The 23,053-nt window shown below is 43.7% G+C and overlaps 2 protein-coding genes across 12 annotated transcripts in view; both read left to right on the forward strand.

The window, feature by feature from the left end:
• Positions 1–11,981, forward strand: part of LOC142027246 (tudor domain-containing protein 7-like) — a 52,800-nt gene extending 40,819 nt beyond the window's left edge. For 5 of the 7 annotated variants that reach the window (XM_075021025.1, XM_075021023.1, XM_075021026.1 and 2 more), the window contains 10 exons: positions 412–598; positions 2,190–2,301; positions 3,175–3,377; positions 3,523–3,657; positions 5,348–5,431; positions 5,595–5,729; positions 6,072–6,182; positions 7,669–8,159; positions 8,488–8,648; positions 11,498–11,981. In XM_075021025.1, the coding sequence (XP_074877126.1) occupies positions 412–598; positions 2,190–2,301; positions 3,175–3,377; positions 3,523–3,657; positions 5,348–5,431; positions 5,595–5,729; positions 6,072–6,182; positions 7,669–8,159; positions 8,488–8,648; positions 11,498–11,718 (1,840 nt within the window). In that variant the 3' untranslated portion in view covers positions 11,719–11,981. Of the gene's footprint in view, positions 1–411; positions 599–2,189; positions 2,302–3,174; positions 3,378–3,522; positions 3,658–5,347; positions 5,432–5,594; positions 5,730–6,071; positions 6,183–7,668; positions 8,160–8,487; positions 8,649–10,262; positions 10,460–11,497 lie in introns of all 7 variants that reach the window. The other 2 variants (XR_012649065.1, XM_075021024.1) reach the window with 2 other exon arrangements.
• Positions 11,982–17,813: 5,832 nt separating this feature from the next.
• The window catches only part of TMOD1 (tropomodulin 1), a 30,535-nt gene continuing 25,295 nt past the window's right edge, over positions 17,814–23,053 (forward strand). For 2 of the 5 annotated variants that reach the window (XM_075020943.1, XM_075020937.1), the window contains exon 1: positions 18,163–18,315. The gene's annotated coding sequence lies outside the window, so the exon portion shown is untranslated. Of the gene's footprint in view, positions 18,075–18,162; positions 18,316–18,440; positions 18,460–21,765; positions 22,090–23,053 lie in introns of those variants that run through there. The other 3 variants (XM_075020940.1, XM_075020942.1, XM_075020938.1) reach the window with 3 other exon arrangements.

A 23,053-nucleotide genomic window follows, 5' to 3' on the forward strand; every position in this document is an offset into this window, starting at 1 on the left:
GTGTTTGTTAATGACAGAGTAACTTCAGAGGTGATGTATTAGTTCTCTTTTATAGAGATAAAATATTTTGGTCCCGGATACTACTCTGCTGTTGTGGTCAAGTTGCTCTACATGATTGTAATAATCAAGTAAGAGCTCTTACTAAAAGTCTAGTTGAGTGTGTTAGATTATACACTGCTGGACCGCATTTAGCTGTCGACAAAAGTACTAAATTTTATGTCAGTTACTTTTCTATAGCCCTGTTAATGGGAAAAGAGTTTGGATACTGATGTGCTTAGAAAATGTACGTATCTATAATTTACTCGTATTCATATATGCATATAGGCGTTCTTAGGTTTTTATTCTGCTTTTTTAAAGTTGCATCCTAACTCTTGTGGTGTTTTTTTGTTTTTGTTTTGTAAAATACTGTAGGTATGTGGGCAAAGATTATTCTTCTGCCCAGGAACAAATGGAAGATGATATGAAAGCATACTATAGTCAGAATAGTACAGCGTCACTAGCTCAGTCTCTGAGTGTTGGGCAACTTGTTGCAGTACACGCTGAAGAAGACGCCTGGTTGCGTGCTCGGATAATTTCTCTAGATGACAACAGAATAAAGGCAAGCAATTACTTCTTGTGGCACTTGGAGAAAGACTTGAAACACTCTTGGTTTTTAGATACACAGTCAATGCCTAAATATGCTGCACTAGCATTATCTATTGCCCTGAAGTACTTCTATTTTCAATTATATGAGAAATTAAGACTTTTTTGAAGTTACGTGATTGCCAAAATTTAATGGTTTTTCAGGTTTTTTTCCATAACTAGTTTGAGTTTGGGGGGTTTGTTTGGGGTTTTATATGGAGTTGGGCCCTATAGCACTTTTGTACTGAAAATGTACCTTTGATAGTCTTAGGAGGAATGGGTGTAGTAGCACTATTTGGAGTCGGACAGAGGAAGAGAAAGGGAAGAACAAAATTCACTTGCTGATAGATCGTGTTTGAAGTCTTGTACTGAAGTACAAATTACATGCACTAAATAGCAAGACAACGAGAAGGATGTAATTGTGTTCCCTTCCAGGCAGATGTGATATTTGGGGAGTTATATGTAGCGTACATCTGAGATTATTTATCTTCTCTGTTAAACTTCTCCTGGGCCAAGCAGACTCTTCGTGCCATCTGGCAATAAAACCAGAACATATGATAGAACTGTAAAAAAAGATTCAAACCTCTCAATTATTTCTTGCCTAGTCAAACATTAATGATACCTTTCTCCCCCGCCCCCCCCCTTAGGTGAGTTTTTACCCAGGTCTGTTTAACATACTTCTGAAGTAGATCCGTTTCATAAACCTTTAGATATCACATGTATTAAAACTGAGGTTTTTCTCAAATTAAGTGTGATACCCTTCAGCTGGAACTTGGAGGGGGGTGTCAGAACTCAATTTTGTGAAAGATTGTTTGGTTTAGAGAAGTGGCAAGGACATCGGTAGCAAGTTTGCCTCTAACGTCTGTTTAGCTAGAGCTATCAGGCAAAAGAAGGCTACTGCTTTATTGCAGCATTTGCTGATTATCCTCTGACACAGAGTTCAGACTCCCTTTTCAATGTTTAGTATGCAGACATTTTGCATGATAGAGTTTAGAAAAAGTTTGTAAAAAGTCTTGTCAAAGCCTTCTTTTGCTCACTTCACCTCCAATTACTTGCTGCCAATCAGCAGTTTTCCTACTGGTTTCCTGCATTGATTGTGGTATTTGTATCAATGTTACTGTAAGCATAAATCAAAATTATTCTCTTAATGCAGTAAAAACAAAAGGCAAAACATAGAATGGCACTTAAGTGGTATTTGATGTTTCAACACTTTCAAAACATTACAAATAAAAATTGCCAGTTTATTACCTTTCTTCATGTGGTTTGAGGTAATATATGCTGAGTCCTTCCAGCACTGTTCCTATTAAGAGTTGAGATTCCGTGGAACAGTTGGAGAGGATGGTTTTACAGAGATCTTGAGAAGAAGACTTCCCCTGAAAACTCTGAATATTCAAGCAGTGAAATAAACCTGAGATTAATGGCATTACATACTACTAAATTAGTGAAAAGTGATTTGTCTGTAGCTCCACAGAGCACGTGCTATCTGAATACATTTTCCCTAGACTCAAGAAAATGTACATACAATTATATTCATGATCTTATGCTTTTATTCTGTTTTCCATTATCAGGTATGCTATGTTGATCATGGCTTCAGTGAGTTTGTTGAAAGCAACAGTGTTTACAAACTACAGAAACAGTTCCATTCGCTTCCATTTCAAGCTGCAAAATGTAAACTGGCAGGTAAGAGCAAGCCAGTGTTGACTATACAGCTTACTGTTGCACTATTTATGGATTGAAGCATCTCAGTCTGGGGGTTTTGATGCTTGTTTGTAATAACTCTATGTATGTTAGATTTTGTCCAAGTCAGCTAGTCTAAGCAGACACAGGTAGGCGTGGAAAGAAAGAAAAGGGAGGAAGGAAGGATGTGAAGGAGAGTTTATAAAGAAACCTTGATATTAGAAGACCTTGATATCCAGTGTCTCTGTAATGGAGCTTAGTTGTTTCTGCACTTAGCTTGGATGTCTTTATTCCTTTAATATATGTGAGCCTAAAGAAATCTAAGGAAATGTTTGCTGTTGTGTGAAGCAATGTACTAGCACAACTCCTTTTTCCACAAATGATGCACATCTGTTGGGGCCAGGTTGGGCAATATTCCTAAATGTGATCCTGTTTAGTTATTTTAAAGTGATCCTTCGCCTTTCAGTACTTGCATATTTGCAGACTTCCTAGGCTCTGCTGGAAATTACTTACCTTCTGAAAACTGGTAGGCATTTCTAACTTTTTAAAAATAACTTATTTTAAATATATAAAATTGCCGTGAATGAACTTTTGTTTTTGTTTTTTTTTAATACTTGGATGCATTCCTTTTTTCTCTACACATTTGTCTTGACTCTTTCTGAAGAGGAACTTTTTCTTTTCTCCCCCGCCCCCCCCACCCGGAAGATGGCTCTCTGTATTAAAAAGGTGGAAATTAAGCAGTACACAAGTAGGGGTGCACTACAACTTTCCTGCTACATCCTGATTCTTGGAAAGAGTCCTGTTGTGAACACAGACCTGGTTATTATTTTTCCCTTTGAATACAGTGATACATAAAAAGTATGGTGTGTCTTACAGGACTGGAAGTCTTCTGTGATGATCCTGTCCTAGTAAAGACTGTGGAATCGCAGACATGCTCCAAGATATTTGCTGTGGAAATACTGGAAAAGAGTGATATTCCTCTTCTTATTCTCTATGACACTTCTGGAGAAGACGATATCAACATTAATGGTACTTGTCTGAAGGCTTTGTATGACAAGTCCCTTGCACTGCACCTACAGGTACCATTTTGCTGTTTCCTTCTTAATTCATTAAAAATCACTGACTGCTAAGGTCTTGGATGGACAAAAAACAGTACTCAGAAATATTCTAAGTTTGTGTGTGTGGTTTTTTTTCCCCTTTCTTGTCAAAATCTTCCCTTTGCAGGTAGATGCACTATATACAAATGTCAGAGTAACCAGTGTTTTCTCTGATGGAAGCCTGTATTGCCAGGTGCCATCTAAAGGCTTGTCTAGACTTTCCGAAACCTTGCAGAAACTAGAAGACTACTTCCATTACAAGGTAGGTTCTATGGTGAGAGAAGTGATGAAGTCATGTAGCCTTTCTTCAGAGTGTACCAATCATTTTCCTTGCACGTAAGTTCAAGTTTCTGAGGTAGCCATAGACTATTCAAAAAGGCTATAGATTATCTTCCTAGTTTTTTGGGATGCATCCTTCAGCATGAAGAGTGTCTTTTGATGCTTTCTTGTTCACAAGCTGTCTCTAAGGCTTCAGTAACTGCTTTTAACTTTCCTTGAATAGTTAGAACAGTAACAATATGGCTTATAATGGGAAGCTTCCTATGGAAACTGCATCAGATTGGTATAAAGTGTGTAGAGATAACTGCCATAGTGTTTTTTTCTGGAAGTTTTACTTACGTGATGAAGTTGAGGTGTGTAAACAGCCTGGCCCACAGCACACCGTGCAAAGTGACAATAAAAGCTGTGTAACGAAGGTCTGTTCTTTTTAGCCTGGCTTCCTTGGAAGTTTGATGGCTTTGATCTGATCTGCTGCATGTCTTGCCCTTGTACCCTTAGCTTTTGAATGTTGTGGCTAATTTCAACTAGAACTGATGTATAGGAGCCATTTTCAAAAGCCTTAAGTTGCTTTATAATAGGCATGTAGCAAAGAAGTCTGACCTTGCACTAGCCGTGTACAGACACATGCAACAACCCTTACTAGACTCAAGAGAATTTATACAAAAGAGAAGAGATCTTAATCTGATTTATTAAACATTCAGCTGAGTCTTAGAGAATGAAACCATGAAATGCAGATCCTTGAAGGTCCTGTTAGAACTCCTGCTTGTGAAACTACTTCATCAAAGTGTTTTTAGGTATAGAAGCTGAGCTTTAGACCTGTTGTGGAAGAGACACCATCTGGAAATACTTTATATTGAACATGTCTCAGTTATCAAGATTCAGTTTCATGCAAGCCAAACACTGAAGGAAAGCATTGAGAACCCTGAGAGATTTAGCAACACAAAGGCAGGCAGCCAGACAGGTACTTCAAAAGTTCAGATTTTCTGGACAGAGTGTATGTTAGGTTCTTGTTGCTATCAGAGACCTTGACATTCAGAAATTTTTAATATAAATCTGTATATGGGGGTAAAAGAAGCAGTCCTAACTTTGCAGCTTATCTTGAGGGTTTTTATCTTGCCTGAGAATTTAAATTAAGGTGTTGATGGATCTTCAAATAGAGTTTCTTCATGCTTTTTATAGTGTAGCTATTGTCTTGTTATGTTATGTTATTTAGGATCATCATGGTGAATGTCACCCCCATGAGACTTTCATTTGAGTCAGTAGTAAATTTGCTTTGTTAAATACCGCAACAAATGATGTGTTCTAGAATATGAGGTAGGAGCTTCTTCAGTTGTCTGTCACAGCTCTAAACTGCTCTTGCTTTTCAGAACATTAAAGTAATGATTGGTGATTTCATACTCTGTGTTTCCAAATGTGGCTTTTTTCCCCTGGCGCTTTATATTCTCCTAGTTTCCCTGTAAGATACACAGCTTGGAATTAAAGCTTTACCAATCGGGGAAGCTTAAAACAACATGGTAAGAATTGCTTCTGAGGCTGGAAAGAGACTTTCTATTTGAAACAGAGGTTTTTTGCTTCTCAGAACAGTTTATTCCACGTGTGGCTTTTGAAATGATTAGTTGAATGCCAGGTAGTAATAGCTCCATGCATTTTAAATTCTGTTTTTATATTTGCAGCAGACATCTGACTTTAATGTATCGCTACCTTTCTGTGGCAAAATCTGCTTGTTTCCTTCCAAAGGAAAGTGGGCACGTGTAGAGGTAAGAAGTATTCAAAGAACAGCTACAGTTTTCCCACATAGAAATGGCTCATCTTTTTGTTCAGCTAAATCTGAATCCTTAGTTTCCATGAAGCTTGTTATAGCGTATGTGTCACTGTTGATTTTTTTAACCTCAGAATGATGCTCTTGCTTTCTTCTTTCAGATAAGAATTATTCACACTAGACGGGCACTTGATGTGCAGTTCATGGATACTGGAACAGTTGCAACTGTAAAAGTATCAGAGCTTAGAGAAATCCCACCACAATTCCTGAGAGAAGTAATTGCAATACCTCCTCAGGTATAAAGACATATTAAAGCTAACCTATGCTAGATCTCTTGGCAGTGTTTGTAGTGCTGCTACTTCAAGGGTTATGTAATGAAATTTTGTTTTGTTTAGTAGCATTCAATATTGAACTGTATTTCATTGTGCATCTTTGCCTGAAATAAATCATAACGTAGACATATGTATCAACAGGATGCTGTCTATGTGTAATGGTACTGGTTTTGCATGTTCCTCTGTCTCTCTGTTTGTCATACATTGTTGAATCTGTCAGCGTTAATGAAGTTTCTGTGAACAGGAGCTTGTGGACTAGTTTCCATATTACTAAATTATACCTTGTACACTTAATTCTGTTCTTAGGCTATAAAATGCTGCCTAGCAGATCTGCCTCCTAACACTGGCATGTGGACTCCAGATGCTGTGCTGTGGCTGAGAGACACTGTAATGAATTGTCCTGAATTTAGCATGAAGGTAAATAGTCAAAATGCCTATATGACTTGAAATCCGTAGGTGTCTGGAAAGAGCATTGAAAGAACAACTCTAGAAGCTTAACCACTCATCAGATTGATTTTTGTTATTGAAGTTTAAAAGTCTGTAGCCAGCTCCTGGACATAAATTCTATACAAAGTCCTTTTAGTAGGACATTTGGCATAAAGTTTACTTGTGTAAAACTCTTAGAACCTTCTCTTTTCCCCTCAGGAATTTAGCAACTTTCACATTAGCCTTTCACATTTTGCTGTCCCTGTCCAAATATGCAGCTAGAGTTATTTTACCAACTGATAAGAAAGAAACACAGTTGTTAATGTTTCACCACATAAAAAGATAAAACTGTTGAGTTAATCTTAAATTATTTTTAGGCCTCTTGTGAGCATAGCTTTTTGTCCTTCTGGTTCTTGGAAAGCAGCTTTATATTTTGTTTACTTTTTCTAATCCAGTGTGTTTTAGTGTATGCAGTTGTATACTTAGAATTTCTGTTATCTTTGAGATAAAATTATTTCCACTTGCAATGTATCCTATCCAGTTTAATTAACTGAAAACACCCTGCTAAAGGAAATCTATTACTAGCTACAATCTAAACAAAGCTAATTTCCTCTTAAAAATCTGATTCCAGATACTGTCACAGCAGTTTGAAAAAGTGTTTTGTAGCTTTCCTTTACTTTTGGCTTGCTTTAACAGTGGGGACTATAGTATAGTTAAAACATAGCTCCTGTATTCTGGGACTTGTTTGTTACATCTGGCTTTTCTAAACATCCTCGTCCAAGATAGTTTAAGTTTGGTACTAATTTTTGCTTGGTTAAATAATAGATGACAGATGTATGCTTTAATTGTGGGAAGTTTTTATTCTGGCTAGGAAAATCAACAGAAGAATCTGTAAAGAAATGTTATATACTTTGTCAAATTAAAATTTCAGTGCTTTACTATCAATAATGCTGGCATGTCTGATGCTAAATAGGAAATATTTTTATGTCACTGCTTGAAAATTATACATGGTAAAACCTGGAAGCTTTTTGCATCTTTATTTTTTCCCATCCTTAATTTACTGGGCTTCATCTTCCATAATGACAGGAAGAGAACTTTGAAGGATTAAGTGTTGATATTTAATAGTATTACTTAGTTATTTGAATCTGTATGGACACTGGCTACTGTTCTCCTGAAAACTAGAATTGTACACACAGTACTGAGATTGAACCAGTTGGGCACAACAAAACTCAATTCCAGCTTTGTATTTGCTTTATATTAGTGGAATAGCTGCAAATGCTCTTTTTAGTTGCTGTGAGTTGCTTATGATCCAACAACTTCATTAACATATTTGAGAGAACCTTGGAAATACTTACGTGCATATAGAATTCAATGAACCGTTGCTGCTTTTCTGTTAAAGTCTTTAGTCTTCTGTACAAAATCAGATGTGCATTTAATAGATATTAACTGGAAGTTAAACTGTATTTTGTTTTCCAAGGTGGTTAAACAGGATGATTCAAAGGGAATTGCACACGTTTACTTGTTTGCTCCAGAGAATTTCCCAGACATGGATCATAGCGTCAATCGACAGATCAAAAATGCAGACTTGTGGAAGCATCAGAAGGATGTTTTCTTGAGTGTTTCACCTAGTGGGACTAGCTCGACAAAAGTGACAAGTGATGCTGTTTCAGCTCAACAGTTAACTAGTGGAAGGCTAGAGAAGAGTGTCTCTGATTCAGCCAGAGAACCCAGCAGTGCAGTGTCTACCATTGACATGCCTCCACCTCTACCCTTGTCAAAGACCGGAGAGCTCATGGATGTCTATGTCTCAGTGGCCTGTCATCCAGGTCACTTTATTGTCCAGCCTTGGAAAGAGCTACATAATCTGGAAGCCCTAATGGAAGAAATGATCTTGTACTACAGCAGGGCAGAAGAGAAACATGTGAACATTGAAAAAAACAAGCTGTATGCAGCTAAAATTGAAAATCAGTAAGTAGATACTTAAATTAAAAACAAGATCTTTGAAGGCAAGCTTAGCTCTGCTAAGCTAGGCAAGCCTAGCTCTGCTTTGTCTGCATTGTTAACAAGGTGGCAGATGTCCAATGATATCTGAGAGATTAAGGGACTAAATGAGGTTACTGTCTCTTCATGCTTCCAGGTTGTGGTTGGAACAGTTGACTTCTATTCAGATAATACTAGATCTGAGAAGCCTGAGACATGTTGGTTAAGACCTTCAGGTTTCGTATTGTTTTTCTGGTGCCTTGACAGTGTGTGAATATGAATTCAAATTGTCTGTTCTTGTTCTTCCCCTTTTTAGGTGGTACAGGGTCATAATAAAAGGAATTCTTAGAAATGGGTTTTTGTCAGTATATGAGCTGGACTATGGTAAACACGAATTTGTCAGCATAGAGAAAGTACAGCCACTCATGGATACGTTTAGAAAACTACCTTTCCAAGCTATTACAGCTCAGCTTGCAGGTAGGTAGTAAGCATTTACAACTTTTTTTGTTAAAGTCTGACATCGGTGGGAATACCAAATGAGCAGAAATGTAAAGTGGACGAAGCCAAAGGTTAGTGAGGTAATTGGTTTTTGCTAAAGTAAGCATGTACCTGCTTGCAGAAACATGCTTAATGCTTTGTCATGGTTTAACCTCAGCCAGCAACTAAGCACCATGCAGCCGCTTGCTCACTCCCCACCCCAACCCAGTGGGATATGGGAGAGAATCGGAGGAAAAAAGTAAAACTCATGGGTTGAGATAAGAGCAGTTGAATAGGAAAGAAAGGAAGAAATTAATAATTATAATAGTAACAATAATAAAATGACAATAATACTAATAAAAAAATTAGAATATACAAAACAAGTGATGCGCAATGCAATTGTTTACCACTCGCCAACTGATGCCCAGTTAGTTCCCCAGCAGTGATCCACGCCCTCCCCCTAGTTTATATACTGGGCACAATGTCACATGGTATGGAATACCCCTTTGGCCAGTTTGGGTCAGCTGTCCTGGCTGCGTCCCCTCCCAGCTTCTTGTGTCCCTCCAGCCTTCTTGCTGGCTGGACATGAGAAGCTGGAAACTCCTTGACTTAGTATAAGCAATACTTAGCAACAACTGAAAACATCAGTGTGTTTGTTATCAACATTCTTCTCATACTAAATCCAAAACATAATACTATACCAGCTACTAGAAAGAAAATGAATTGCATCCCAGCCAAAACCAGGACATGCATGCATGTTTATGTCATCAAGGTAGCTCTGCTTTTCTTCTTGACATAGGTGGTGATGGTTCTGTTTTATTATTTGTTTGTTTATTTTAATGCAGCAATTTTTCTTACTATGTATAAACCTGAGGCTTTTCATTGTCATAAATATTTTTTATTTTCATAAATAATTTTTTATATTTAATGTGTGTGATGCCTAATATGCAAAGGACACTGGGAAATCAAACCTAAATGGTTTTGGTATCCTTGAACATAACCCATTACAAAGTGTGAAAGTTATGCTATATCTGTTCATAAGAACTTATGTTCTGATTATCCTAATCTACAAAAAGTTAGGAACTAGATGCTGAGTTTCTGGGGAAGTTTTTCTTATCTATCTTGGCCTATTGTAATTGACTGTTTTCCAGTAAATTTCCAGTGCTTATTTGGAATCCAGAGTTGCCTGAAATATATTGGTGTTCTCAAATAAACAAAAAACCTCCACAGAGGGGTGGGGGATTTCCACAAATTCAAGTAAGATTAATTTCCTTGAGAATCTGGGGCATAGATAGAGAGTGTGCGTACATCTGCTAGAATTAAAAAAGTAAAACTTGATTTCTCCTTGCTGTCTTTTCTTTCCTTTTCCAGATTTTTCTTTTTCTGCATTGCTTTCAGATGCATGCATCTCTTCTTATTCAGTTGCTGCTTTCTGCTGCTGTTTGGTCAGCACTGGTCTAGACTTCAGTTACAGAATATACTTGTTTGAAGTGACAGGCCACAGAGTTGGTGCTGTGATCCTAGGTTGCCTTCTGTGGATCTACTTTCCTGCTTAGCCTCAGTGTGACCTTGGGGGCTGCTTTTAACTAGTGATAATGGGTGTCTTACCAACAGGCTGGAGTCCTAGGAGTACAGTGCTGAAATGAAGCTGATTTCTAGCTGTGTCTGTCTACTGGGGTAGTACAGGGTCCAGCTGAGCAAGCCTGCAAGTCATCCAATTTTCCTGCTTCACAGAATCCCAAGTAGCTAGTTAAGTTGGCTGCTGAGCTGCTTCATATTGTCAAAGCAGGCCAGCTGAATCCAGAAGACCGGTAACTATTGTCTTGCTATTCTTCCACTTCTTTCTCTCTTTTTTCATGTCTGCTACCTCTCAGTCTCTGGTCTATTTCCTTGTAAAACCCCATTTGCTTCCCCACCAGGCTTTCCTAGCATTAATTACCTTTTTTTAACTATTGATGAACTGTTGACTTCTCATTCCTTCTGTAACCTGCAAGGAGCTGTGTTCCTGTGTTGTCCTGTCCTATCAGCAGAAAGCTGCTGCTAATAGTGAAAGCAAAGTGTTGTCACTTTGCTGTTCTGCTTCTTTTATCCATAAGTTGTTGTTTGGGTATTCATGCACGATATTTGAGCCCCTTATGTCTGGATGCTGCACACCAACAGTGGTTTGGAGAGACTGAATTCCAAGTCTGCAAGAGCCACTTCCTTCTTGGTGGATTACAGCCATATTCAAAAACCCGTTTGGGTTCTAGCATCATGTCCCTCAGCAGACTTGACTTTGTGGGATGCTGCTCTCAAAAAAGTAGCAGCAGTTATGAGGCATTTAGGTGGCATTTCTCTTTGTTTCTGCTCTCTGCAGATCTAGTTTGGGACCTAGAGGTTTGGCAGATGTTTTAGTAGCTGATGCTGCTTTGAGATGAAGAAAACTTAATCTAAAGTGGGGCCAACAGGACAAATAATTTCAGCAACCTCAGGCAGAAGACCAAGAAATTGTTTTGAAAGGATATTTAGCTTCCTTTTTGTCATGTTTCCTAATATGCCATGATCATGCATGGCAGCTGATATACTTGAATTGCTCAGTGAGTCAGTGCATTTGCCTTTCACTTCTGCAAACTTCTGCATATCATTAGACTTCAAGAAAAAATAAATGTCCTAATCTCTGTAATAATTAAGCTTGTTTGTGTGGGAGATGAGTGAGCTTGTGTTTCTTTTCTAGAGTTAAGCTGCATTCAGTAGCACTTGAGCATCTGTTTTCTCGAGTATTTAAACTCCCCCCACTTCTTTATAAACTTAATAATTCACATTGGTCTGGTCTATAAATGACCTTCTGTTTTGCTTTACATTTGTCCTAGGAGTGAAAAGCCAGCAGTGGTCAGAAGAGGCATCAATAGTGTTTCGGAATCTTGTAGAGAAGAAACCCTTGGTGGCACAGATACAGGCAGTTAATGAAAGCACTAACTCTTGGGATCGAAAAATAGTGACTTTTCTCGTGGACACATCTCTTCCAGATACTGATATATGGATTCATGATTTTGTGTCTCAAAGTCTTGTGGAATTTTCAAAGGATGATTAATCACCACTTCTGAAATGTAGCAGCTCAGATTCTTTAGCAATAAAATAAGTAACAGGCTTTGAAGAGAAATATAACTACTACATGGCCTTGAAGACATGAAGGTGATAAAGTTGAAAAATCTGTGTTCTGTGAAAAGGGTTTGTTTAACAAGTTTGGGTTCTGTTGACTTCAGTTGACTTTCTGAAAATTTGCACTTTGTTTACCATTGTAATGCTAGAATGTTTGGGTGAAAATATTAAAAAAGTTATTTATCAATAAAACAGTGTGACTTGTGCTTGTGATCTTTCCCTAATTTTGGAGGGCTTTTTATTTCATAGCTATTACTCAGAGCCATTACTGGGTACTCCTTCTTTTTTCTTTAGCATTTTTATTACTTGGGAAACATGGAAGCAGTCCTCAATATTTCTGAATTTAGTGTCAGAGACATGCGTTATTGGGGTTTTTTCCCCCCCATCCTTAACTTCATAAGAGTTGAGTAGCTGACAGTGCCTTTTTTGGGAGACTGCATTTGTGGGGCATAACTTTCACAAAAGAGTATGCACTTCATGTGCTTATTAGTCTGCTTGCGGTTCTTTAGCAATGCTACCATTTTTCTGAATTCTCCACTCCCCTCCTTACCACCCCCCCCAACCAGTTGCTAAATTCAAGACATTCCTTTCCCTCTTTTTTAATAGCTCATTTTCATGTATGCTTGTGAGCAACTTTCAAGGACTGCTGCTCCCTGGAGACAGGAGCAAGCAATGTCCTATAAGCATGTGGATCGGTGCTTAAAGTCCTCTGAACACAGTATTTTTGGCCCACTTTAGAGCACACTTTATTTTTGGCCTTGGGAATATTTAGAGGAGATATAGACAGTGTATTTCATAGTCTGCTGGCTAGATTTGAGTTTGCTTGCTGTAGTCCCTTCAGATTGTTAAGCACAGTGTTAAAGCTTTACACGGTGAATGCCAGCAGAAGGAATTTTTCTGCTGTGCGTAGCTATATAATCTTTCTAGTAATATGCAAGCTGAGCTAAGAAATTCTACCAGCATGCTGTCTGCACGGGTCAAGAAGACTTGACAGAAAGGGAACCATGATTTGAAAGGTGCAGTGCATACGTAACATTAGGATGGAAGAAAGAAAATGCATGCAAATATTCTTGAGTAAACAAGCTGTTTAAGTATGTGAGAGAGACTTACATTTGCACCCTCTTAGTCTAATTCTGGTGTAGTTCTGGAGAAGGTCTGAGCTAAGCAGCAAGGAGTCGTCTTGGAAGTCTGGTGAGTGTCTCTCTGCCCGGACTGTACACAGGGTATAGCAGAGCCCTTATGAATAGAGCAGGCAGTGATAAACTAACAAACGGCTAATCTAATGCAGATTGCTAGTTGACATGGTCCTGTCCCTATTTAAGTATGCTGAGGTGAGACTCTTAAATGTACTTGTTGAGAGAGAAGTTACATTAATGCCTGAGATACTAATATTTTTCCATGTTAATCAATTTCTGCTTCCTCAGCTGCCACTGTAGAGAAGGTGAAGAATGCAGGTGAAGGAATCAATGCGATGATGAACTGCTGTAGGATGAACTTCCATGCAGAAGTTTTTTTTGTGTGTGTAGGACTGCTTTTGAGCCTGAAAATCTGAATGGTGCAGGTCATTAGGATGAGACAAGCACTTTCCTGAGCTCCTGAAGAGAGTGAGAGTTTTCTTATGTGTCTAGGAGCATATGGCACCTTCATCTGCTATCTTGCAAAGTTTGATGGCCTGTTAATTGATAATTGTGATGGTGTAAGGTGTTTTGCTGGAACTGTTCTGAAGTTTTCTGGTTGTGTGATAAATGCCCATGCTGTGTTTGCATCCTTTGAGGCTTGGGGATGTGCTGTTGGCCAGGAGCTGATTTGCACCTGTGAACTGATGGAGCAGGCTTTGGGACTCTACACTTCTGTTATTAGGGGAAAGAGCCTGGTAGATGGTCGAGAGACTCAAGATGTTTTTTGAGCTTGTTGTCTTGCTCCTTCTGAAGTATGCCTCATCATCTCCTTGGTTGTTGATGGCTGCTCCAGAGTCTAAGAAGCCCAGATCAGAAGCAAGGACAATATTCATAGTGTCTCACGCATTTGCACAGCTCAGTACTAGGGTTCACATAGGCTGCTTTGCATGATCATAAAACAGAGTGCAGCCTAACTGATCTGCAAACCCAAGAGCACCACAGTCCATGTGGTGAATCACTTTATGCATGCATTGAGCATACACCCAACCCAAAGTGATTAACACAATGCTGTCTTCAGTTCATATGCTGTATCCAGAGGCTGCATTGAAATGTGTCCCCATCTTCGCACCCGCTATACAGTACCACCCCTATTTTAAATATCTCCATTTCTAGTCCATTATGCTATGGGTACTCTGCTGTTACTTAGTTACTTACCTACTCTCTTCTTACACTGTGATCTCCATTGCAGCGCTATGATTTTACATCTGCTTTTAATGTTACTTTTTTAGCCCATTGTTGTGGTTTAACCCCAGCCAGCAACTAAGCACCGCACAGCCGCTTGCTCACTCCTCCCACCCAGTGGCATGGGCGAGAGAATGGAAAAACAGTAAAACTCGTGGGTTGAGATAAGAGCAGTTTAATAGGAAAGAAAGGAAGAAATTAATAATTATAATAGTAACAATAATAAAATGACAACAGTGATAATAAAAGGATTGGAATATACAAAACAAGTCATGCACAGTGCAATTACTCACCACTCACCAACCAATGCCCAGTTTGTCCCGAGCAGCGATCTGCCCCCCAGGCCAACTCCCCCCAGTTTATATACTGGGCATGACATCACATGGTATGGAATACCCCTTTGGCCAGTTTGGGTCAGCTGTCCTGGCTGTGTCCCCTCCCAACTTATTGTGCCCCTCCAGCCTTCTTGCTGGCTGGCCATGAGAAGCTGAAAAATCTTTGACTTAGTCTAAGCTCTCCTTAGCAACAACTGAAAACATCAGTGTGTTTGTTATCAACATTACTCTCCTACTAAATCCAAAACACAGCACTGTACCAGCTACTAGAAAGAAAATTAACTCTATCCCAGCTGAAACCAGGACACCCACTGACCAGCCTGTAAGATTCTCCAGTACATTTGCTCACTGACCTGCTAGTGCTATTTGAGTACATTTTGTGCTCTGGCTTTGAAAAATGTGCAGAAGGTGTTGGCTGTACAAAATATTGAACATTCTGAGTTTGTTGAAGTTCCTAATCCATGAAGTAGTTAGCATAATTAGTAGTTAGTCTGCTGTCCCTAGAAGGTATTAGACCTGCCTGCTCTGTGTACATTGTTAATTCACACAGAATGCTGCATGGTTTTTAACTTCAGTTTTTCAGCAGTCTGTGTTTGGAGTTCGTTGTGAATGGTTTCTTGGCTGTCATGAATGCATGACACCTCACCAGGGGTGCTTCCATAGCATGTGTCTGAATCAAGCAGGCAACAGAGTTACGGTTTCACATGATCTTTCCGTTCTGATGGCTACTAAGAAAGGCCTCCACAGGAATCCTGCATGCAGTTCTGGGCACTGTCTTACAAGGAAGATGTGAATTAATTACAGACAATCCAGACAAAAGCAAGAACAGTGAAAGTCTAGAAAACCTAGCTTAAATAGAAGGATTTGTAGTTGGCCTGGATAGGAGAAGGCTAAGGAGGGGAACACTTTCAAAAGTTTTCACTGGTAAAGACTCTGGTTTTATATGTAGGGAAAAAAGGACACATAAGGGCTTGAATTGCAGGAAGGTAAGTTTACGTTAGGTATTAGGCAATCTTTCTAAAGAGAAGGGGAAAAACCTGGAAATTCACTGGAACTCCAGTTTCCTTATAAATGCCAAAACCAGATAGCATGTATTTGCAGAAGCCCAGCTGATCCTCCCTTGGGATGTGGAGATGAAGTGTGTAGTTCTTGGAACCCCACCCAAGATAACTTTTCAGCCAGAAAAAGGCAATGCAGCATTGTTAGACGTCTTTTGTGGACCATTGTGAATTTTATAAACTGGAAAATGAGCGTTCATTACCTAGGGAAAGCAGATGACACTGTAATAATTCAGAAAACAAACCAGATGTCTTACTTTCCAAGGCTGTGAACATTAAGCACTTTCAAACCACCTCTCTTCTGTTTATTCCATCTCAGTATTTTGTTAAGTTTACAAAGTTTAAGTTTACCTGTTTTCATCTCCCAGTGTGTTCATCCTGGCTCATTTTGAAGAACTCTGTTTCATCAGAGAAACATGAGAACCCTCTTTGCCATCCCCAAATGAGTTCCTATCTCCAAAGTTTCCACTCCTGGACTACCCTTTCCCCATTTGGGGAGACTTTTGTTGCAAAGCTCTTTTGTCTTTGTGTTTTCACCACCTCATCCTTCGTTCTCACAGTTGCTGTGCATCAGGCAAACCTTTAAGAGAGCCTAAATTCTCATGTGCTGATTGTGTTAGACAGGAAAAGTGAAGAATCATGCAATGAAAAAAACCCTGACTTTAAACCTTCATAATGCCTGAAAGCTTCCTTTCGTGTTCTTTTGTTAGTTGCTGGTATTTTCAGACTGGAAGTCTTGAACTGGAGAATTGTCCTGCTCTGTGAGGTTAGAACTTGGCTAGGGCAAAAGCAGCTTGTGACCTGAGAGGACATGCTTCAAGCGTGCCAAGCCATTACCTCGGGAGCTGTTTTGAAGAAGGGCTTAGGTGTAGTTGGAGTTAGCAATACCTAGTGTCTCGTGAACAGTGCTGCAGGGTGCGTTACTTGCAGCATTTGTTACTGCAGTGTGTCATGGTACACAGCTAAAAAAGAAGCATCACCGATACTTACACTGAAAACAAATATGCTGAGAAGCTGGGTTAATGTCTTGCCTGATGGAGACAGGCTGAATGCATTCTAAGGGGACTGTAGCACTCACCTTGGACGAGCTTCTGGTGCCCACAAAGCTATACCTGACAGCAGCCAGATGGGATAAAAATTAAGTGGCTCGTGTATCTCAGTGCAAAGCCAACATGGGCTTGTAGGGAAGCTTGGTGGTGCTGGGGGATTCCTTTCTGAGCTGCTCGCAGCTTGCACACCCTTGAGAAAGACAATTGGTAAGCAGGTACCCATTGAGCTTCTTCAGCCTGAAGAAATTCAGGCATTTGGGCCAGTCAGTGGGTAAACTGGGTGGTTCTAAGTGCCCTTTTCACTCCTGCCAGCAGCTGGGATGGTGCCAGTGACTTGGGCCATAATCCTGCTCACCTCTACGAGGTATGCCAGAATCCAGTGCTTGGTAGGGTCCCTGTTCGTATCCTTCATTTGGCCTAGCCGTGAGCAGTATTTCCAGGGCTAATTGCAGATCTTTCTCCAAAAGCCATGGGACACAGAACCTCAGCACCAGTCAGGTGAGCTGTATGACAAGCCATGAAAAAAAATCCAGGTACCATCTCATAGAGACTGGGGGCATTTTCAGATGAAGGGCATCACTGGGCCTGGGGAGCGTGGGGCTGGAGAAGTGTTGAGATGGACTGCCCTCCTCTGATACACCTGTGGCCCTCTCCACTCATGGCCTGTGGCTGCTGGTGGAGACCAGGCAGCAGAGATATGGAGGAGCTTGGGGCCGATACATTGTGGGGGATTTGTTAAAAAAGATTATAGGGCAAATCCATGGGGCTTTGAGGTGACTCAAAGGTGAGGCAGGGGAAAGGAGATTTGGCAGCAACGTTATTAAAACTGTTGACACCGCGAGGTTGGAAGGCAGCTCTCGGGGCTGATGGCAGACTTGGAGCTGCTCAAGGAGGCGGCCGCCACTGGATGTACAGGGCATGTCGACAGGGGGTAAAATAAGACACGGAATTAGCAGGTGCATCGATACTGACGGCGTTTGCGGGGAAGCAGCCTGTACAAAGTGCCCACGCTTGCAGCCGCAGGGCCCCAGCATCCCCGGTAGCGGGGCCATCCCCAGCCAGAAGCCAGCGCAGCCGTGACTCGGTCTGGCTGAGCCTTGAGACCCCCCCCCACCCCCCCGCCCACTCCGCCGCTTCCCCCGTCTCGGGGCGGCACCGCTCCTCCCGGGGAAAGAGTTTTCCCAGCCGCAGCCTCGGGGTGCCTCGCAGTGGCCCGGGTCCCCACGAACCGAGGCGTGCACACCTTGCTGGGCTCTCCGAAAGGTCTGCCGCGGCGCCCGGCTCGGCGCTCTGAAGGAAGTTGCCGCGGGACAAAAGGCAGGCTCCAGCCCGCCTCAGTCGTTAGAAGCGGGAGAGACCCTTTGGAAGCAAGTGCTGCCCTTGCTGCTCGGGGGCTGCCGCCCGGGCAGCCCTGCCCTCCTCCGCAGCGCCCGCCGCGCCCCGGGGATGGACGGTGCAAGGTTGCCCTCCCGGCTGCGGGCGGAGGGTAAGGACGGACCAAACCCGGCACCCGGGGCGGGGGCCCAGCCGGCCACGGCACAGCTGTTCCCGGCCGGGAGGGGCGACGGGGCCGGCCCCCGCTGAGTGACGGCCGGGCCCGGGGCCGGGGCCGGGGCTGGGGCCGGGGCTGCGGCCGGACCCCCGCCCCCCGCAGCGGCGGAGCCGGCGCGGGCAGGACGCGCCGCCCGGGCTCGGCTCGGCTCGGCTCGGCTCGGCTCACGGGTGCGGTAAGCGGGCGGCGGGGTGGCGGGCCCGGCCCGGCCCGGCCCGGCCCTTATCTGGGCAGAATATTTGGCCGGCACCGGCTCGACATAAATAGCGGCCGCCTCCGCGCTGCGTGCGCTCGGCAGCGCGCAGGGGTGACTGCCTGGGTGGGTGCTGGAGCGCCCTGCCTGCAGCTCTGCCTCCCTGCCTGCAGCTCTGCCTCCCTGCCTGCAGCTCTGCCTCCCTGCCTGCAGCTCTGCCTCCCTGCCTGCAGCTCTGCCTCCCTGCCTGCAGCTCTGCCTCCCTGCCTGCAGCTCTGCCTCCCTGCCTGCAGCTCTGCCTCCCTGCCTGCCTCCCCGGGAGGCCGTGCCCGGGGGGGTCGGAGCGCCGCGCCGGGATGCGCGGAGCCGCCGGCCGGCCCTGCGGCAGCCGGTGTCCCCGGGCTCCGGGGAGGGGGGCGAGGGGGGCTCTGCCCCCCCGGCAGGCAGCCGGGAGCTCGCGGGGGAGGCGGTGGGCTGGCAGCCGGCGCCGCTCACGCGTGTCCGCGGCAGAGCCGGGACCGCGGGGCAGCGCCGGGAGGTGCCGGAGAGGGGCCTGCGCCGCGCCGGGCGGGTGGCGAAGGGCGCCGGTAGTTCTTTTTGACCGCTGTTGGCGTTTGTCATCCCGGGAGCTCTGCTGGGAAATGGTTCTCCAGGGGGTGGATCAATAGAAAGCTGCGCTGCTTTTGTGCGGGAAAAGTAGAAATTAGCGGGGGGTGGGGGGGATTCCTTGAGTCCTTGTGGTGTATTTTCCATGGCCGTACTTGACCGCCTTGAATTAGTCACCGCCTTGCTTGTAAGGCGCTGCCTATCTCGAAGATAACTTTCCTTCACACAGCTGGACACAGCTTCTGCCCACGCTCCCGTGCCATCCCGACGTGCCCATCTGTCTGCTCCTGCTTTTGAAATGGTCCTGGATGGTCTGCGGGCAGAACCTGTTGCCCACTGCCCCCCTTCTGGACTGGCTGCCCTACCTCTAGGCAGAGGTCCTCTCTCTAGTTGCTTTACATCTTTCCTTGGATATTGGGCCTTGAGCCAGAAAGGTGCTCAGCCACGTGGCTGAGGTTATTTTTAGGTATATATAAAATCTCTTCTTCATGTGTCACCTGCCAGCTTGCACGGGAGTGAAGAATGAATTCCTCATTTCTCATCAAAGAGACGTGGTTTGCGGCAAGAGGTGGCACCTTCTCTCAGACTACCCGGTAGAGTGAATACTAGACAAGGTTTTGAGCATGCAAGCCCTCCTTCAGTGTATGGTAGTGAGCCCTTCATCTTGTGTCCTCTCAGAAGGAGGAGCTGGGCCGCAACATTAAAGCCAAGCACTGACTTGCTAGCAGCATGGTGCCCAGAGCTGAATGCCTTTTACAGTGGTGTAGAAGAGTCTGTGCTGTTGTCTCTTGACAGCCTCTGTTGCCCTAATGTACATGCATTCAGATATTCCAACAAGGACACTGCATTGTGTGCTCGCTGCTGCTCATTTCAAGTTCTCTGTTTTCCTCCTGTCAGGGCTCTTCCCCCCACCACCACCCCTTCAGCATTGCTTTGTTTCCCAGCCTGACTCATCTTGTTCTTTTCTCCACACATTTCTCAGCTGTGATGGTCTGCTGGCTTTTCTCCAGATAATAGGTTTTTGCGTAATATTGGGATATGTTGCTGCCTCCCCTCCTGCTTGGTGTATTTGGAAAGTCAAACAGATGTGGAGACAGCCTGGCTTATCTCATTACTGATTTCCTTTGCCCGTGTTTTACTTTCATTCACCCAAAGGACAGTTTGATTTATCTTTTCAAAAGATCCTGAATGATCCTTTTGTAAGAGAGCATCTGTCCCCTGTTGCTAGATGTGTAACTCCATCCTCCAGAGCAATGTGCTACTGAATGTAATGTTTGCAGATGAACTGTTTTACTTTTCTGTTTGCTGCTTCAGTGTTTTCCAGGCATGTGGAGTTTTTGTTAAAGCCCAGCACAGTTCAAGGGAGGAGGCTGGGATCTGCTTTCTGATTTTTTCCTCTGTAGTTGACAGCTGTTTGCTAATCATGAGCTAGGAAGACTTTCTTCACTTCTCCATTCCAGGCAGGGACTTGCAGTCAAAACATATTTACTTGGTAAAATTACCAGACTCTTGGAAGAAACAGATGAAAGTTGTGTTCCATGGCTCTGTGTTGCTAAACAGCCACATGTTTTTTGTCCCAGGACTCCAGCACTGCTGGTGGCTCAGCGGTTCTCTAGTCCATCCCTAGGTCACAGCAGATCTCAGCCAAGGAGGCTGTGGCTTCATATGGCCTATGTCTAGAAACCCCCAAAGATGGAGACCCCACCTGCCTGGTGTCCTGTCTCAGAGCTGCATCACCTTCCTGGGAGGGAGTTCTTCCTGTTCACTCATGGTGAATGAGATAAACACTTATCAGAGGCTATCCAGGGTCATACCAAAGTCTGTCCAGCCCAGGATACTCTGGCTGGCAGCAACCAGTAGCAGATGCCCTGGGGGAAGCGTGGAAACAGGGCTATGGCGGTGCTTCCCCAGAGCTCTGCCCTGTTCCAGCACCGTGTGGTTTAGTAGCTCTACCAGCTGGAAGTGGTATCTTTGTTTCTTCAGGCCTCAGAGGAGTGTGTGAGGGTCCCACCTCTGTTAAATGTCTCATTCAGATTTAGTGCACAGCATACACCATATGCTCGTTGCTGCTGGAACAGTACTTGTTTTGCTCCAGTGTTCATTAAGCATCAACCTATGTAGGGCTTATTAGCTGCACCTTGATGGAGCATTTCACTTTCACTTCCTCTGCTTCAGCTGTGCCAGCAGTAGGACGGGATCAGGAACAGGCAGACGTAGGTGTGTTACTAACAGCTTGCTGTACTTTGCTGCGCGCAGTCTGGCAGGGCCTCTGTTTTACAGGACGTTGCCATTACCTGTTGAAGGGTCTGAGGCACTGCTCAGTGCAAGACAGTAGCCTTTCTGCTCCTGTGTTCACATGGCATCCATCAGGGTTCAGCTGTTCGCTGCAACTGGAGCATGCCAGAGAAGCAGAAGTCCTAGGACTAACAGAAGTTCAGGCAAGAAACCCAGGCTCCCTTTTCAGAGGAGGTTGTGCTGGCTGTGAAGTTTCCAAGTGGAAGGGTTCAAGTTACAAAGCAGGAACTGAGTGCATGGTGTCTCTAATGACTCAAGTGTGCCCACGCGCTTTTCGTAGGGTTTAGTAATTAAGCAATTAAGTACATGCCAGGTGCATGAGAGAACCTCCCCCCAAATAGAAGAACACATAACTGTGTTTACAAATGTGTGCCTTAAACATATGCAAAGGGGAGACACAGCTGGGATGGTTTGTATTTGGGCTTTGGCACAGTTTGACCCTGTTACGTGTTGCCTGGTCACCAAACACCCAGGCTATTTGCTGGATGGTCCTGATAAGAAAGAGTGCTTGGTAAGAGCCAGTATTGAGTTGTGTGGCTTGTAGGCTGCAGGAGTTTTGAGGAGAGGAGGGCTAGGAGATACAGGCAGTTTCTGAGTGTCAGGTTGAGCTGCACCTGGGTGAGCTGCACCTCCTGGCACGCAAGGAGAGAGGAAGGTCCAGAAGAGTGCAACCAGCATGACTTCCCTCAGCACCACTGGATGAAGGGAGAGGTAACTTTGGTCGAGCACAGGGAGCTTTCCCTAGTGCGTGCATGACCTCAGACAACAAGCCATTTGCTGTGGAGATGTCAAGTGCAAGGATGGGACTGTCAGCACTGGCATGAGGATGCCCATGGGAATGAAGCATCAGCATCAGTAAGTGTTGTCTATGGTGTATTGAAGTTCATTGCTGTAGGGTTCTGGGTGGTGACAATAAGTCCAGATAGCATTATGTGTTTTGCGCGGCTGGTGTGTCATTTAGAGAGGCAGAAGTCATGGTGCGCTTTGATAGATCCAAAATGCCTCCTTCCAGATGTTTCTTTTCAAATATGAATTTCAGTAAGTCTTAGGTTAATGGCTGCTGGTTGTGAGGTTTTTATCAAACCAGAGGAAATCCAGATCTTATGGGGGGAAGTGTGAGTTTCCTGAAGGGATGCCAGATTCCCTGCTGGATTTCATTAGGCATGAGCCTCTTGCAGGGAGTCTGAGAGGGAGAGGGCCTCAGTCTTTCTAGTTGATGGCTGGCTTGCCCGGACAGATGAGCGTATGTGCTGAGCTCTGCTTTCTGCATCTGACATGACAGAGCTTCTCACTGTCTGGAGCATCCCCTGTGTTTTCTCTGTCTGCTCTTCTCATCCAGGGCATGAAGGTGCTGGCACTGCCCAGCTATGCTGTGGAAAGGCTAAGTGATGAATATATGCCTGATGGGCACTGCTCACTGAGCAGGGGCTGGGGACATCAACTACCATGTGTGCTCTATTTTATTGAGAATCGTTCAAGATGATGCTTGGCTACTCTGCAAGGTGCACAAGGGCTTCTCAGCATGAGAAAGCTGCAAAGCAAGATACTATGATGGTCTCGTGGAGGCTGAGTGACTCACTCTCATGCTGCAGAAGCAAAGGGCTTAGCCAGGGTGACCTTCAACTGGGTCTGAGCTCATGGTGCTTTAACAGTATGTTTCAGGGGAAGGCAGCTAACCCCCCTTGTGTTGAACTAGAGTCAGAATTCAAACTTGAATCACAGCAGTGAGGACTTTGCTTCAGCTGGATGAATCAAGTGAGTGCAGAAAACAAGTTTTTGTGAAATGTAAGGGACCATCATGGAGCCCATTTCCCACCGT

Source organism: Buteo buteo, chromosome Z (assembly GCF_964188355.1).
Source record: "Buteo buteo chromosome Z, bButBut1.hap1.1, whole genome shotgun sequence".
NCBI classification, from domain to species: domain Eukaryota; kingdom Metazoa; phylum Chordata; class Aves; order Accipitriformes; family Accipitridae; genus Buteo; species Buteo buteo.